This window comes from Eublepharis macularius, chromosome 2 (genome assembly GCF_028583425.1).
Source record: "Eublepharis macularius isolate TG4126 chromosome 2, MPM_Emac_v1.0, whole genome shotgun sequence".
Lineage (NCBI taxonomy): Eukaryota > Metazoa > Chordata > Lepidosauria > Squamata > Eublepharidae > Eublepharis > Eublepharis macularius.
The window spans coordinates 41,370,393-41,387,453 of NC_072791.1; the positions used below are offsets into that span (position 1 = coordinate 41,370,393).

Below are 17,061 nucleotides of genomic sequence, written 5' to 3' on the forward strand. Positions count from 1 at the left end.
GCACCTTATTCACTTTGCTCTCCATATTTTTCTCCTGGTTTCGACTGCAGTCATTTCCTTTCCCTTTGGATGTTCTTTATGAGAACCAAAAATATGATTTTTTCCTCAACATCTTTTGATGTTTTGAAAATACCATAAATAGAAGACATGCAAAAACCTTGTTTGCTGACAAAACTTGAAAACGTTTCTGATGTCAGAGTAGAAATAAGATGTTGGAAGAGGTGAGACAATATTCTATTTCACATGTCTGCTACAGAGTGATGTAATGCAGATCATTAGGAACAAAGTAAAATCGTGATTTTGTTAGGCTAACCAATGACTATTTAGGATACCTTTTAAATATATTAATGATATATTATCAATTATGTATCTAATGATTTGGGTTGTATCCTACTACCATTCTACTGCAAGAAACCCCTAAGGGTTTCTTGGGAAGAAACTACATGGCAGGGTATGTGGAAAATTTTGTCTTTTTATTGAGAATACCACACAAAGGTATGTTCCCAAGTCAGTTATCTAAACATTCTGTTTACTTTTTACTGAGGACCTCATTTTGGTTACATCTTAAGAGACTGGAAACTTCTGATACTTATCATGTTAGCCATGGCTTCAGCCATACTTCCCTGAGGCATTTATTCTGGCCTACTTCCAAGCCAGACTTTAATACTCACTGGCAACAAGGGACGTGCACACACAGAGAACTGGTCCTCTCCTTGCTCTTCCCTTTATTTAAGAGAAAAGGGCAGGATGACAGTTATGAAAAATGGGAACTGCGACAACAGCCTCTGCAGAAGAGAAACACAAATTGTTCTGCCATATCTGACTGAACCCAATCTAATTTATGTAGCCTACCATTTTGGTTGCCTCTATTTCTCTCCCCACTTGAGTTAAGTAGCTTGTAACATCTTCAGGAAATATAAGATTTCCCATAGTGCATCCAGGGCCAGATCACCCATCGATCATATCTGGGCAACTCCTTGCTGTACAGTCCCTTGGCTCCATTTGCCTTCTATTTTAGCAGCATTCAGAGAGGATGTTCCTTTTCATTGGAGTACTCCTTACTGCAGAGTTAAGTAAAGCAACAGGGTCATGTTTTGAACTGAAGAAATCATTGCAAGGTGGATTTAGGGGTATGTTAATGATGTTCAGTAAAGTCTAAATTTCTGTGAGTAATACTGAAAGGCTATCATGTGATGCATCAGTGTTCTATTTATGGCACTTGAGAAGGCTGGGGGGGGGGGCTGCAGCACTGATAGTGTACAGCAAAGGGCAAGCATGCCAAGGCAAAATATAGCCCCTCTAACTGAATGGGATGTTTTAGTACACATTTCTTTCCACTTCCTTGACAAGTGATCAGGCTTTCCCATTTTTCACCTCAGCCTATAGTTGAATCAATGCATTTAAACTACTGCAACCACTTAGGTCAGAAGGCTGCCCAAACCTGCATTTATGGAGCCTTTCTTTTCTCCCCCAAGAATGGTTTTGTCACGGGCTGGGCCAGCCCAAGCAGGGTGGTTCAAGTCCAAGCACCAACACAAAGCCCAAGGGGAGCTCAAGGGTCAAAAGCCAAGTCCAAACTGTGGTCAGAGCACAAACTAAACACTAGGAATGAGTCCAGACTCCAAGAGCCAGGTCAGGTACAGTCCAAGGTCAGTTGCCAATAGTGTCAGATCCAAAGGCAGGCACAAGCAAGGTACACAGAGCAGTTGCAGGTAGTTTGACACTTAGCTTCCATGCCTATCAGTTTCCTCAGCTCAGCTTTTATAGCCAGGCATGGGTTACAGCCAGCTGCTGGGGCTCCATCCTACTGCTACTCATCATCACTCTCCAGCAGCTGGCGTCGGTTCAGGAGACAAGCACTGTGCCATCTCTCCTGCAGCTCCAGCCTCAGCCTTTGTCTGCGACATTCTTTAGGCGTAGGCAAACCTGGGGGGGGTGGAAGCCTCTGGCTGAGCTTCCCCTGTGGTGTTGGCAGTCCCTGGCTGAGCTTCTCCTGTGGAAGTCCCTGGCTGAGTTTCCCCTGTGGTGCTGGGGCTGGAGAGTACTGGTGGCTCTGCCTCAGCTGCTGGCTGTAAGCTCTGATTAGCCAGCAGCTGCGGCTCCTGATTACCAGCCTCTGCTGAGTCAGGGCCGGCTACATGGAGCTCCTCTTCTTCTGAGGAGTCCTGGCTGGCTACATGAAGCCCCTCTCCTCCTGAGGAGTCCTTGCTCTCACTGAGCCCAGACTGGGCCATGACAGGTTTAATCCTTTAGAAGAGCTGTGAATATAACCCTCCCTGTTCCATCAATGAAGTATTGATCATTCCTCCAAACAGCAATCCAAGCACAACCCAGTTTGGACAAGGGCCGAGGGCACATTTGGTTGCCTGTTTCTCACTACAACCTGTCAATCTCTGAAGAACTTAGTGAGACTAGCCCAAGCAACTGCAATTAGTGGATGCTGAAAACAGTTTTGTCATTGCTGCATTTAAATCAGAATAGGCTCTTCAGACCAACTGGTTGTGTTTCCGCCCTCTTTTCCACCAAAATATACACTTCCAAAGTAAATCACCACATTTTAAAGCCCATATAATTAAAAAGGTGCCCAGGGAGGGGGTCCTCATGAGTATGGGGCCATGCGTGACACTGGGGGGGGGGCTTTATCTGAATTCTCCCTCTGGCCTTGGCAATCATGAAGTAGAAGGCCAGGGCTCTCAGCTGGACCAGGCATGGTGAGGACAATCACTCATTTATTATTACTTATTATGAGACCCTAAGAAGGGACTTGCAACAGTTGGCATTAAGGCTGCAGAAACTTAATGGATCATGTCAATTATTTATTTTTAACATTCAATTTATATACCGCCCTTCAGAACAACTTAATGCCACACTCAGAATGGTTTACAAAGTATGTTATTATTATCTCAATGACAATCATGCTGTGAGGCGGGTGCAGCTGAGAGAGCTCCTAGAAGCTGTGACCCACCCAAGGTCACCTAGCTGGCTTCAAGCAGAGGAGTGGGGAATCAAACCCAGTTCTCCAGATTAGAGTCCTACTGCTCTTAACCGTTATACCAAACTGGCTCTCACTAATGTCGTATATTGAGCTTGCATATACCAGCTCTTGATTTCTCTCTTGCTCTGAGTCTTGATGGACTTTGGCTTTTCAATTATAAAAGGTTCTGCTCTGCATCTGGGCGAGAGGGATCACAGGCAAGTGAGCCAATACAACCGTCTATGTTTAGTTACTATTAAAATAAGTTATGGCAAAGCAATCAGTACTCTGTGGAATAGTACAAAGATAGCTTTAGGATTTTACCATTGGTTCATTTTGAAAGGTACAAACTGCTTTCTCAAAACTGCTTAGCACTATTTCAGCAGCCTCACATCAGCTTAGAATTAAAGCTTTTAAAACTGTCTGTTTTAACAAGGAAGAAGTTCATCAGTACATAAATGTTTCCCTTTGTGGTGGCTGTTCCAAATAAATACACTTTAAAGAACTATTGAAGTGAATAAATAAGAGCAATTGGGAGAGACTGCAGCACAATTTGTTAGCTTCAAAGGTCAAGCCAGCCAATGTTTTTATTGGATCTGATTACCTGAGGGCGTTTAACAGTGCCTCAACCTAAATACAAGTCCTTCTGGCAGCATTTCCATATATTTATGTCATTTCAGGACTAATATGATCAGCTCTGCTGCTCTACTGGTGTGCAGCTAAAGCTCAGCAGTTATTATCCATTGGCCCTTGCTGGAATCCTGGGGAACCAAGAGTGGCAGAATACTAACCATGATGGCTTTCTAGGCTACACACTCACTGTTGTCTTTGACAATCTGTGCAAGATAGCCTGCTAGATACCAGCAAGATGTAGGGTTGCTAGCCAATGGTTGGCACCCAGCAGGAGTCAGAGAAGCGGGAACAAAGAGTAGGGTGCTATTGGCACCACTATAGGAATTATCATATAATCTTTGGTAAAATCATAGAGTTCCCCATGATTCCTAGATGTGACATCAATTTTGGGTTTTCCCCAGAAGTTCTGTCACATCATCAGTGGGAAACCTGGCAATCCTAGCAAGAAGTGATCATGCTATAGGTATGGTAGCTTTAAAGACATCAAACTAGGGATTTAGCAAAGTTAAAATCCAGGTACAGATCCACTGGAGTGTTTCTGTGGGCTGAAGGGATTTCTGTCAACAGAGCAGTGATACTCACTCAGTGGCTTTGGAGGCACATGTGGCTCTTTGGCATGCTACCTGTGGCTGTTCTGAGCACTGTTTCACAATGTGGCACAAGCCCTTTCCTTGTTGGGCTTGAAAACAGCTACTGCTGAAAGCATGGGTAAGCTGAGGGCCAAGCTACAAGTGACAAATGACACTTGAACGGCAAGTGGATTGAGTGGAGCGCAAGTGGAGGGCAAGTGAACAGGGAGAAATACACTTGCTGTTCAAGTGTCATTTGTCACTTGTAGCTTGGCTCTGAGAGCTTCCCTCAGGCCTCCTGTCAGAGATGGAAGTATTTTTTTTAAAAAAATCATTTATACTCTGCTTTTCTCTCCAAATGGGGACCCACAACAGCTTACATATTTCTCTTCCATGTTATCCTCACAACAACCCTGTGACGTAGGTTAGGCTGAGAGTGTGTGACTGACTCAAAGTTATCCAGCAAGCTATCATAGCAGCATGGGGATTCAAACCTTGGTCTCCCAGATTCTAGTCCAACACTCTAGTCACTATGACTATTGAAAATTAATACATTGGGATATTACTATTTGTAGGCACGGTAAGATGCTCAAAACAAGTGTAGTGTTTGAATTTATTTTGAAAAACGAGGCTAATGACATTGGGTGATTATTATGTTTATTACTGATTGATTAGGTTCCTACCACCTGAAATCATCACCTTTCTGTGAAGAACACTCCATATCTAACCTGTAAATATAACTTGAACAAAATGCTTTCCAGAAACAGGACAAGAAATCGGGAGCCCGTAGTTAGATATTCTTGTTAGATTTCATAGAGTTGCCAGATACTTTCGTTAGACTCTTTGGTGCTTGTTCTATGTATACGAGTGTCTTTTGCCTGTGGATTACTCATTGTTATATTTATTGTACATAATAGAGTGTATTTGAATGCTAAATGGTGGTTGCTTTGTTTTGTTTTGCAGAAACACTCTAGCAGATCTAAACCTGTGATTCCCAGAAATATACTGGGCCTGCTTGTCATTCATCCGAGATGCATGGTCTATAGCAATCATGAGAGAAAGAGAGAGTGAAAGGAAATTGATAGAGCTTTCTGAACAAGTCATTATAGATTGAAGGAGGAAGTTAGGGTGGAGACATGGCTCCCATAATGGGAGAAGGGAAGATGGGATTGTACAGATTTTGGAAGAGACCATTGAAAATGCTCAAATTAATCAAAATAAAATAAAACTCGGGTCCTCAGCATTACAACATGTGTATGCTTGCTACTATTCAGCAAAAATTAAAAGGGTACAAAATACAATTGCATTAAGAGCAGAACTGTCATGTGGCTGACAGCTGCAGTGTTTGCCCAGTACACTGCACACAGACATCCATTCAGTGGAGCAATGTTGTACAGTGGATGTTTGTTTGTTTGTTTCTGATTCTATTCCTTGACTTGTAGTGGGGACCTAAGCTCAGCAATGAAATACGAACTCCCTCCTCCAACAGAAACTCTCAAGGTAAATTCCTAGATCCCTTGTTCAAAGACTTTGGGTTGGAGCCTGACAAGGGAGGGGTGAGGTTAAAGCAGGAAAAGGGAATCAATGGAAATTGCCTGTTTAGTCTGGATTAGACGTGGGCATGGACCGTGCAAAACCAACAGACCATCGGGCCATGGTCTATCACATTTCACGGACCACGTGAAATGAACCCACGTGAAATGGTCACGTCATGGACCCAGCTCATTTCGTGGACCGGTTCATCGGTCTATGATCCATCACTTCCAGGTGCCCTGGGACCACGCCGTCATACTCACAGATGCCAAACTCAAAGCGACTGTTCAGCAGGCTCTGTTCCAGCTACCCTCCAAGTTTAGCCAAGATTGCATTTCATAGGTCCAAGTTACAGCCCCCCAAAGAGGGCGGCTGCAGGAAACTTCCAGTAGATAGAATAGGAGCTGCAAATGCCAATTGACTTGCATTGGCTTGCAGCACCCAAAAGTTGCAATGAAAATGTGGGATGGAGTTGGAAAATTTTCCTCTGAGAATGGAATGATGGCCCCTAGAGTGGAATGATGCTCTGGGGCTGTAATGGGGAGGGAGAGAAGTACTCTTTGAGGGGACAATCAAGGAGATGTTTTTGGAGAGACAGTAGACAGCATTGGGATACATGGATCTTTGATTTGGGACAGGGCCCTGGCTCAGCAATACAACACAAGCTTAGCATGCAGAAGCATGTTTGATTCCTAGCATGTCCAGATAAAGGATATCTGTGAAAACATGTTTGTAGAGACTTTTCTATGCCCAAGACCCTTGGCGAGCTGCTGCAGGTCAGAGCAGACAATACTAAGAAGGCAGACTAATGATTTGACTTGCTAAAATGTAATTTTTAAAGGTCTGATTAAATCTTTTGTACCTTTATACAAAAAGTATCATCTATGCAGAAAAGATGTGAAAAATAATCTTAGAGTTGAACAAGAGAAAGATTACTATGCAGTAAAAGGCAATGAAAGCACTCCAAGTGATCCCCTCCATTTTTTTTTGCAAGCATCTCAGCACAATGGTGACAAAAGATGGAAATGAATTACAATACTTTGACAAATGAATCGATGCAAAATTCACACAATGAAAGAGATGGCTAAGTAGCTGCTTTACCTTCTCAATTGTTCCTGGAAAATTATTCCAGATATTTGGTTAAAAACTCATTTCCCTCTTCCTAATTTTCTCTATATAAATTTCCAGTCAGTTTATACTCACTCATGAAGACACATGAAGCTGCCTTCTACTGAATCAGACCATCAGTCCATTAGGGTCAGGCTGGCAGTGGCTCTCCAGGGTCTCAGGCAGAAGTCATTCACTTACTGTTCGGTCCTTTTTAACTCGACTGGCTGGGGATTGAATCTGGGACCTACAACATGCAAAGCATGGAACTTTTCCACTGAGTCACAGCCCCTCCCAACTGCTTTTGTACTGAGTATTTGCCTCTAACACATCACATAGGTCTTCTCCAACCCTCATGTATATTTGCACATCATCAGGATGCATCTTCACAGGCTTCCTTTCAGTAGACCTGAATTTTTGGACCAGTTAACACTGCATCTTCTCAAGGCACAGCAAGTGTCGTCCAAATTTCCCCAAGGATAGCTAAAAGTATGTCTGCATAGTAGCTGGTCCTGCTTCCAGTTTGACGTTTTAGCATCAAACCAAAGAGTAATGAAAGGAGTACTATTTCAGCATTTCTTCAACTCTGTAATAGATTTATGCTGGTTTTAAATCTTGGCAAACTTTCTTGTATATAACCTATTATATGTTTATTAAAATGTCTTTGAAATTGACTGTTCTCACTTGTGTAATCCACCTTGAGTCTTAGTGAGAAAGGCAGACCATAAATATTGTAAATAAATATGAATAAGATTGTTTTTTTTAAAAAATAAATTATTTATAGTCCACTTTTCTTGCTGAGGCTCAAGGTGGATTATACAATGTAAGTCAATATGTTCAATGGCTGGGACAATACAATATGGAAAGGACTGTAGACATTTGAAAACAAGCATAAATCTGACACAGAACTGAAAAGACAAAACATAAGCAAATTGACATGACATTAAGTTATGTGGAATTATATAATAGAAACATACAGCAATAAACAGTACTCTGTAATACAATCTACAGTTCCTATCCCTTTACTAGTGCATCTCTCTGAGCCATTTCCTTACAGCACAGTCCTAAGACCTGTGTAAAAAAGCCCTTCTAAATAATTCAGTTTTGCATAGTTTACAGAAAGCTAGGAGAGTGGATGTTTTCCTGACCTCTTCAGGCAGGCCATTCCATAGGGTGGAGGCCATCACTGAGAATGCACATGTACGGCAGCTGTTGATGTTGCCCATTTGCAGAGTGGCACCTGCAGAAGACCCTGTTCAGATGAGCGAAGCTGCTATGGTAGAGCATAGGGAGAGAGGAAGTCCCGTAGATACGAGCGACCAAGGCCATGGAGCTTTATATGCGATAGTCAAAAACTTGAATTAAGCCCAGTAACCGATGGGAAGCCCAAATGGAGTGATTGCAGAATGAGAGTACTATGTATGCTTCAGCTAGCTCCTGATAATAATCAAACTGCAACATTCTGCTCCAACTGGAGTCTCTGAGTTGACTTCAAGGGAAAACCTATGTAGAGTGCATTACAATACTATAGTCTTGATGTTACCATGGCATAGATCCACTTGACTGGATCAGCCATGTCAAGGTAGGAGGCCATCTTCCAAGCTAAACTTGAGTTTGGAGAAAGCATTTTTTGCAGCAGAATTACCTTGCTTCTCTAGCAGCAATGCTGGATCATTTATAACTCCTAGGCTCCTAACTGGGGCCGTTTCCACACATCCCGGCATAGCGCGGAACTCACACAATGAAGGCATCTTCCAGGTGTGATTTCTGACATCATCACATCACAATCCCATTTTTGTGGTGCGATGACATCAGAAATCATGCCAGGAAGATGCCTTCGTTGAGTGAGTTTAGCGCTATGCCAGGACGTGTGGAAATGGCCTGGGTCTACAAGGGCAAACTGAACCCCATCAAAAGTGGAGAGCTCTATGTCCTTTAATATCTCCACCATTCCAACCAGCATTTTAACTCAAGAAAGTGGTGTTTTATTTGTTTGTTTTGTTCAGCTTATACCTCGTCCTTCCCACAAGTGGGCTCAGGGCAACTTCCAACAAGATATACAGTTAAAAATACAATAAAAACATCATAACCACATTAGTTCACATAATATGAAAAAGTCCGGGCACCACAGAGGGGGATAATCCCACACTGAAATTACATGGTGGGAAGTGCACACAGCTCATCTTGACCCTATTGTTTTTTTTTTTTTTATCTTTATGGAAACAGGCAATGGAGCAGAGTTCATGAACTTGTGCCACTATGGGGACAAACATGAACAAATTCCCTTTACTAAGGAAAGGCCCACAGAGGTACACCCATCAAGATGGCAAGGATTGCTATTTGGCATGGCAGCACTTACTCATACTAGTACCAAATCAAAGAAAGAAGCAAGAAAAAAAGACTGCATGGATCTTCTTTAAAGGTATACAGATCCCGAGGAAGCAACAATATCAGGGTATTCTGTTTGCACATACAGTACTGACAAATCCAAGAGGAACACACAACCTGTTATGTTCCAGTGGCTGCATTTTACATACATAAAGAAAGGGAAGGGGGCTTGACCACCTGCCCATTGCAACTCGGGGCAGGGGGGAGGTGGCTGTGGCTGTGATACTTGGCTAAAGAATCCAAATTCTTTCTCCTTCTGTTAACAAGACAATTTAAACCAATGGCAGAAGTGCACAGAAACTCCAAAATGAAACAAGTTCCATTACTTTCAACAGAGCTTTTTTTTTTTTTTGCACTGTGCTTAGCGTGGGGCACAGGGTACATAAGAAACAGACCAGCGGCCCACCTAGCCCAGCATCCTATTTTACACCGTGACCAACCAGTTGCCCAGCAGGGCCAAGAAACAGGGCACAGAGCCAAGATCTTCCTCTGATCCTTGCTGGCTCCTAGCACTGGTATTCAGAATATGAATATGGAGGGTCCCTTTCGTCATCATGGCTAGTAGACATTAATGGGTATCTGGAAACTTAGGTACATCTTATTGTACCCAGTTTATAGTTTATCACACTGTGGAACAGAGAGATAACTTGAAATTGCTCAGTATTACAAAATCCGAAGTCCTATTACAAATATATTTGTTTTGCCACTTGACCTCTATTGCCTTCCTTCCCCCTTTCCTTTTCTCTTTGACAATGCAGAAAGGAACAACACCAATGCCCTGCAGTAACTTTGCATCAAATGCTCACAAACCATTTCTTTCCGTAAAGTGCAAGTGCTGGAATTGGCCATTGTAGAAACTGTGTAACAGCTGCTCTGCTCTTTTTTGTGCCTGTAGCTGTGGGGAAGAATGATCTGAGCTTTCTGCAACAGAATTGTTCTCCTCTGAGCAAAACCCCCTGGATAGGAGCAGCACCCAGCTGTTCCCCCCAACAACTGTGGCACTGCTTGCTCCTTCTCTACTCACACACCAGATGTCCATCAGAGAGAACCTGAGCCAGGTTTGTGTTAGGCTGACGTGGAGGAACATATTGCAAAAATAAGTTGATACAGTCTCCATACAGAGGGAGCTATTTTTATATAGCACAGCATAGGATACAGCCATCTGTGACAACTTTAACTTCCCAATCTTCAGCATTGACTGATTTTGATAATGCTTTTGCTTAGTATGGTCTAGTGGCTAGAGTCTTGCATTTGGATCTGGGAGGCATAGGAGCCAGTCTATGGTGCAGCCTCACATCTCAAGTAAAATATAGTAGTGCTGGAAAAAGTACAGAAGAGGGCAACTAAGATGATTTATTTATTTACACATTTATGTAATTTATACCCCACCTTTCTCCTCAATGGAGACCCAAAGTAGCTTCCATCATTTTCCTGTCCTCTCTCCTCACAACAAATCTGTGAAGTAGGTTAGGTCGAGAGTGTGTGATTGGCCCAAGGTCATTTTGCTCTTTTCCTATGAGGGAAGGTTAAAGAGTCTGGGACTCCCATTTTACCAACACGTGGAGGCAGTTATTGAAGTTGATGGAAATGGATTATGGATGGACAAAAACAAGAAATTAAATTGTTGAATTCATGGCCAGTGGATGTAGTGATAGTCACAAACTTATATAGTTTTAAGAGTGGGTTAGACAGATTCATGGAGGATAGGTCTATCAACGGCTACTGGCAATGGGGACTAAAGGGAACCTCCCATGTTTCAGTCAGGCTATGAGGCAATGTCGGGGAAAGACCTTGGCCTGTGAGCTCTGTTAGCTGTTCCTCTAGGGCAACTGGTTGGCCATTATGTGAAATATAATGCCAGACCGGATAGATCAACGGTCAAATCCAGCAGAGCGCCTCTAACGTTCTTAAATCCTATGTCTAACAGAAGATCAGAGACGGGTGATCTCAGGCCTGTCATTCTCTCTCAGCTTTACCTACATCACAGGGTTGCCTTGAGGATAAAATGGGGAATAAATATTTATACCTCCCATAGCTTCTTGGAGGAAGATAAGGAACAAAATTAACAGAAAGAGAGAGAGAGAGAGAGAGAGAGGTTTGCAGAACAAAAGCACAACGTGTCCTAGGAAAATTGAGTGCATCACATCTTCCTGTGTGGAGTCCTTAGGTATTGTTCTGTTTGAAGGGGTGTGGAGTTACCAGGTACTGCTATGCTTGAAGTGGATCATTGCCAGAAAATGTAAACAGAAAAATCATTTCCACAAAATACTAGAACAAACATTTCTGCTGTTGAAAAGCGTTCCATCTTAGAAGCCTTACTGATGAGCAGACCTGTGGCTGGGGAAGGGTCCAACTAAACACCTGAAAGGAAACCCTTCCTAACCAGCTCTTCTAATGCCTCACCTTCTTGAATACAAATTGGCTCGTGGGGAAGGGCTCCATTCAAGTGAGGTTTACAGTCCTTTCTGGCAAACTGTTTTTCCCTCTACATAGGAAATCTAGTAACTGGCTACAGCTTTTCATTGGTGTAGACCAGCTGGCTTGGAAAGGCTCGTGCAGAGGAGCTTTCCCATAACTAATTTTCCTGATGCTCTTTTGCATGTATGAACAGTCCCCCTGCAAAGAAGAGCAGTGGATTTTTAGACCGAAGAGGGATAGCCTGTCTCTTCTCCTCCGAGAAATGAACTGGTGGAAACAACAGGTAAAAAGGTGTTCCCATTCACTTATGGAAAGTGTCATAGTTATCACTTCATATACCTGGAAATAATTGTATGGTGAGTTGGTCACAGAAAAATTATCCTTAGCCATTTCAAAGCTCCTCCCTTTTTGTATAACAAAACACAGGCCCGAGAACCTCAGTCCTCGAATTGTCTTGCTGCCTGTTTTCAGAAATGCTATTCCCATCTGCCCCCTTTTTGTTTGCAGCTAGATGTGTTGATTTGAGCCACAACAAGACATAGCTTACGATCCTCAAAAGCAAGAGACAAAAATCAGCAAATATTTTTGGCTGATTGATCCTAAAAGAAAAAACTTATTACCTGCTTAGAAAATGCATTTAAACTTATTGATCTACTCTAGCAATAACCATTTTTAATCCCTACAGTAAATATACTTCCTGGTTTTCACATACAACAAGCCTCCACAGAATCCTTTCTGCTAATCACCAGCCAGAACTCCTCCGCCCACAGAAACCCAAATAAGGGGTAATGCACAAGGTCAGCTTTAGAGGCCACCAGGTAGCCTTTGCTACGGAGCATCTGAAACTTTTCCATTAGCGAATGAATCACTCCACTGTGCAGGTTCATTATCTTTCCTACAAAATCAGTAACCAATTCCATTTCAATATTTGGTACATCAGATGCAAGTAGAGCTGACATACACTAACAGCAGAGGGACTTAGAGCCAAGCTACAAGAGACGAATAACACAAGGAGGAGCACGTGAAGGGAGTCACAATGTTCACCGGGAAGCTGAGTTTTAAAAGAGATTGGAAGGCTTTCCGCTCCACCTCTTAGAAGGGGAGGTGAAACTGAAAGAGCCTTCTGGAGGCAAAAGAGGAAATTAACAAACCCTCTGGGCAATGATCTCCCTGGCTCTGTAGAGAGGGGAAATTGACAAAGCTTTCTGATCTCTTTTAAAACTCAGCTGCCCGGCGAACATTGCGACTCCCTTCACGTGCTCCTCCTCGTGTAATTCGTCTCTTGTAGCTTAGCTGTAAGTGCCAGCTGGCAAGTGTTACAGGATGAAGGAAACAGTTTGCTGATGGAGGTGGGGAGACAGGGAGGCTACAATATCTGAGACAATATTTTGTACCAGGCACAACAGTCAGAGCAGGAAGGCATGGATGGCAGAGGAAAGGAGGCCTAAGGAAACAAGGAAGCCTAATTACACTTTCCATTCTACACCATAGGGACCTTTAGTTAAATGTCATCTGTGAGTTCTCTGCTGGTAAATCAATTCTAAGTGTGTGTGTGTGGGGGGGGGGCTTAGTTCAGATCATGACTGTGGTGTGAGGGAAGATGGGCTTCCTGTCTTCTCCCCTATGGTGCTCCCCTAGTGGACTATATATGCAGCTGCCAATGGGGCAAAGAGCACCTTTGGCTTATTTGGGGTCAGGAAAACAGTGCAGGAGGAAAGGAAGAAGCCCCTTCTCTCCATGTGCCGTGCTCTTGACATGAATCAAGGCCCTGTACATTTGAAAACTGAGATCCCAATGGGGAATCTGCAGCTGAGGTCTGACTAGAAGTCTCTACTCTACGGCAGACACATGTAAAATATAATATATTAAGTTAGGCCAATTGACAGCAAAGTATGGGAAGGACTATAGGGACAGGAACAAGAGAAGGACAATAGGGATAACAGCTGCAGAGAGAAAAATTGTGAAAGCTGAGATAGAAAGTGGCAAAATTGCAGGCCTAATAACACGACTCTGAATTACTTAGGGAAAACAATTTCCACTGACAGCACGGCATTAAGATTCACTACTAGAGAACTTTCTGAAAGCACGCAAGAGATCATTCAGAAGTACAGTGTATTCAAGGGAACTCTGTTCAATTAAAAAAAAAATCCAAAGGTTGCCATGCGCACTTTCTGCAAACCCCTGTTTCCTCTGAGTTTTGTAGATAAAAGCAACTCATGCTAAAAACAGAAATCGTCTGAGGTCATTGCTTTACAAGGATCATCATGGTTCCTTTGGTATCATTTCAAGGGATGTGAAAGAGCTGGACGCAAAGTGCATTTTAACCATGAGCCTGGCCAGGAAGCTCACTTGGAAAATATGTGTGCTATTCAGCACCATTCATGGTCTTTTACAATGCAAAAGTACAGAGGTGTCAGACTTCACCACAGAGTTCACAGCTCTGGATTCATTGCTCAGGTATAAATCTGAGGGAGTTTTGACCAACAGAGCTCAGTGGCAAAGAGGTATTCTCAGCCTAGCCCAAGAGGCCTTCAAAGAAATGGAGCTGTCAATGAGGGAACAGAAGCAGAAACAAAAATAGCAGGAACTGTGCCAAAGGTTTTACACAGAACACAGCATTGTGGCTACTAGTCAAAGTAGGTGGCCCTCTAGGGTACAAACCACAATGCCGTTTGGACAGCATGCCTTCTGAATAATGTCTCTACATGAATTGGAAAAGCAAATCCTTCACCTTGCCCACTCAGAATGAACATTGTCGGGCCATATGCTGCCAAGGTAAGTCAATCACATTATAATTGGCATTAATTGATACACCCACATGCTGTAATGTTCCCAACCAGCATATTAATACCTTTCAAATAAGGCTTTTGAAGAAAGAATAAGAATTGTCTTTCACTGTACTTCCACAGTAAGCTACCTAGAAAAGTGTATAGTTTCTGGAAAACTACCTAGAAAAGTGTATAGTTTCTGGAAGAAAGGTTTCATCTTAGATGACTGACACCCTAGCACATTAATTACTCCAGAACAATCACCTTCCAAAATATATGACTGCAAAAGCCAAGTTATATTTACATGCAATATTTACACATACCTCTGCTATACATCAAAAATCATCTTTGTTCTGTCGTACTAAGAAGGTTGTACTAGACGGCCTATAAGGCCCCACTGATGATTCCAAAGAGTCTTTGCAAAGCAGTTCTGTCGCCTTCCATTGCCATTTTCCATCAGCAGCTGAAGACTTTTTTTTATTTTATTTGGTATTACCCCAGTAATTGATCCTTCTTTCCTTCCTTCCCAATGTTAATTGTTTTAAATATTTTAATTGTTGTTTGCATGTCTTTGTATACTGTTAGCTTTTAGCTTTAGTGATATGTTGTTGTTGCTGTTGTTTGGGTTGGTTTTAATTGTTTTAAAATGTGATTTCATTATGTATATTTAACTTACTGGTCGTTATGAAGGCAGAAAGGCAGGGTTTACATTTTATTCAATAAATAAATGTGACAGATAAATGGCCTTCCCTTGGACAGGAGTTGATGAAGCAGCATGGAAGTGGCCACTTCATGCAGTCACATCAGGGCTTCCTGTGGTGCTCAGCTCCTATGCAGGATTTTCAAATTGTTCTGACATTATTTATCTGTCTATTTTTATCCTGCTGGTTTAGTTTAACCATTCTATTGTTGTTTAATTGGATTCTACAGCCAGTTTGGGAGTATGGTTAGAGTGCTGAGCTAGTTCTAGGGAGCCCTGGGTTCAAATCCCTGCTTGGCTCAGTCATTCTCTCTCAGCCTAGCCTACCTAACAGGTTAGGAATAAAACAGAGCAGGGTCTGTCACAATGAGTTCCCTGGAAGAAGAGTGGGATAAGAATGCATTAAATGAATAAATCAGTCATACTAGCTCTCTATACACAATCTGTTTGCCCATTTAATCTATGTGCACATGCAGAGAGCAAGCAGACATAAGTATGCTGAACCTACCCCCAGCCTCTGCAGAATTTCCCTTGCCTATGTGCACGGGAAGTGTAACGTGTATCCCCCTCCCTGTGTTCAGGGATGCTGAATTTTCCTTAACCCGGAGAGGGAGTACATGCACATACATTTCCTCTGCATATAGTCACGAGCTGGCAATTGCATGGACATGGGGACAGTATGCTCTTGCCCACTCCCATTATATACACATTGATTTAATGTGTGAATGGGTCATGTATAGAGGGGCTAGTGATGGCAAGCTTTGATATGTTAGCATGGACAAGTGCGAATGCAATGTTAGAGAAGCCTTTTGGGTAGATACATCTGATCACTGGCACAAATAATTTTGCCTCCTTCCCAAATATCTGTTATTATTCACCATATCTGATGTTTTTAGTCCAAACATCAGTCCAACAGAATCACAGTGAAAATACCACTTCATGTATTCTCCCACATCTATAACAGAGGCAATGAGAAATGGCAGTGCCTAATCAGAGCCACCTTTCACTGCCATCACGGATGAGGTGTCTTTCAAATTTTCAAAGGTGGAGGGAGAATGGCATTCAACTGATGGAGGAGGAAACCTTGGTTTTCAGGGGAAATGACCTTGAGCTACTGCAGTCATTAAATAGGTTTGAATAGCAGAAAAGTGCTCGGTAAATTCAAAATGACCAAGCTTGACAGAAGCGGAGAAATGGTCAGGCCGGGCCATTACCTTCCTTCTGCCTTTAAAACCATCCTGGTGGTATAAACTGTAATTTACATCCCTGAGGCTATTGGTGACTTGATTACCAAGGGGACAATATTGTCCTGCTTTCATTTCCTGCTCTCTAAAACCAGAAAAAGATACTAATGATATTGTGGGGCCCAGCAATTAGTCAAGGAGGAGTGGATGCTGTACCATGCTTGAAGCTATATGCATGTGGATCTGATCAGTGTCTTGTTGGCAGACCACTAGAAGACCACATAAGCCACTACATGTTTTCTAGAAGAACAGGGTACAAATAAAATAAATAAAACTACATTAATATCTTTCTAATGCTTCAGCTGCCCTTGATGTTATATAGGGGGAAAAACTCTGGGAAATTACCATTGCTTTCTGAACAGAAAGTCCAGCCTAGTCGCCCACTGCTGTACTCCCAGGACTGAGTTCATGATCCATAAGCTCAGATGAAGCAAAAATTACCCAAGGGATGACAGGAAGGCTACAAGCTTTTCACATTGTGTACCAGGTGACTTCACAACATCTACAACATTTTGCTTGACTTCCTTTGTAATTTTAAAATTCATAACAAGCTAAGAGGGGGGAAATGCCGTTGTGGCTAGATAGGGACACAACAGAAACTTAGATCAAGGAGACTGGTAGCTTAAACCATTGTTCACTAAACTGATACTGCTAGCCAGCTACACAGTAACAGAAATGATTTCAGTCTACTCTACTCATCCACTATGGCATTCTTCAGTCTCTCATT

General features: G+C 42.5%; 1 protein-coding gene across 4 annotated transcripts in view; it reads right to left on the bottom strand.

Moving 5' to 3' along the window:
• Nucleotides 1–17,061, bottom strand: part of NRXN3 (neurexin 3) — a 1,560,869-nt gene that overhangs the window by 163,830 nt on the left and 1,379,978 nt on the right. The window contains exon 21 of one of the 4 annotated variants that reach the window (XM_054971958.1): nt 11,349–11,366. The exons of the other annotated variants lie outside the window; for them this stretch is intronic. Within the exon in view, the coding sequence (XP_054827933.1) occupies nt 11,349–11,366 (18 nt within the window). The remainder of the gene's footprint in view (nt 1–11,348; nt 11,367–17,061) is intronic. 4 annotated transcript variants of the gene reach the window in all.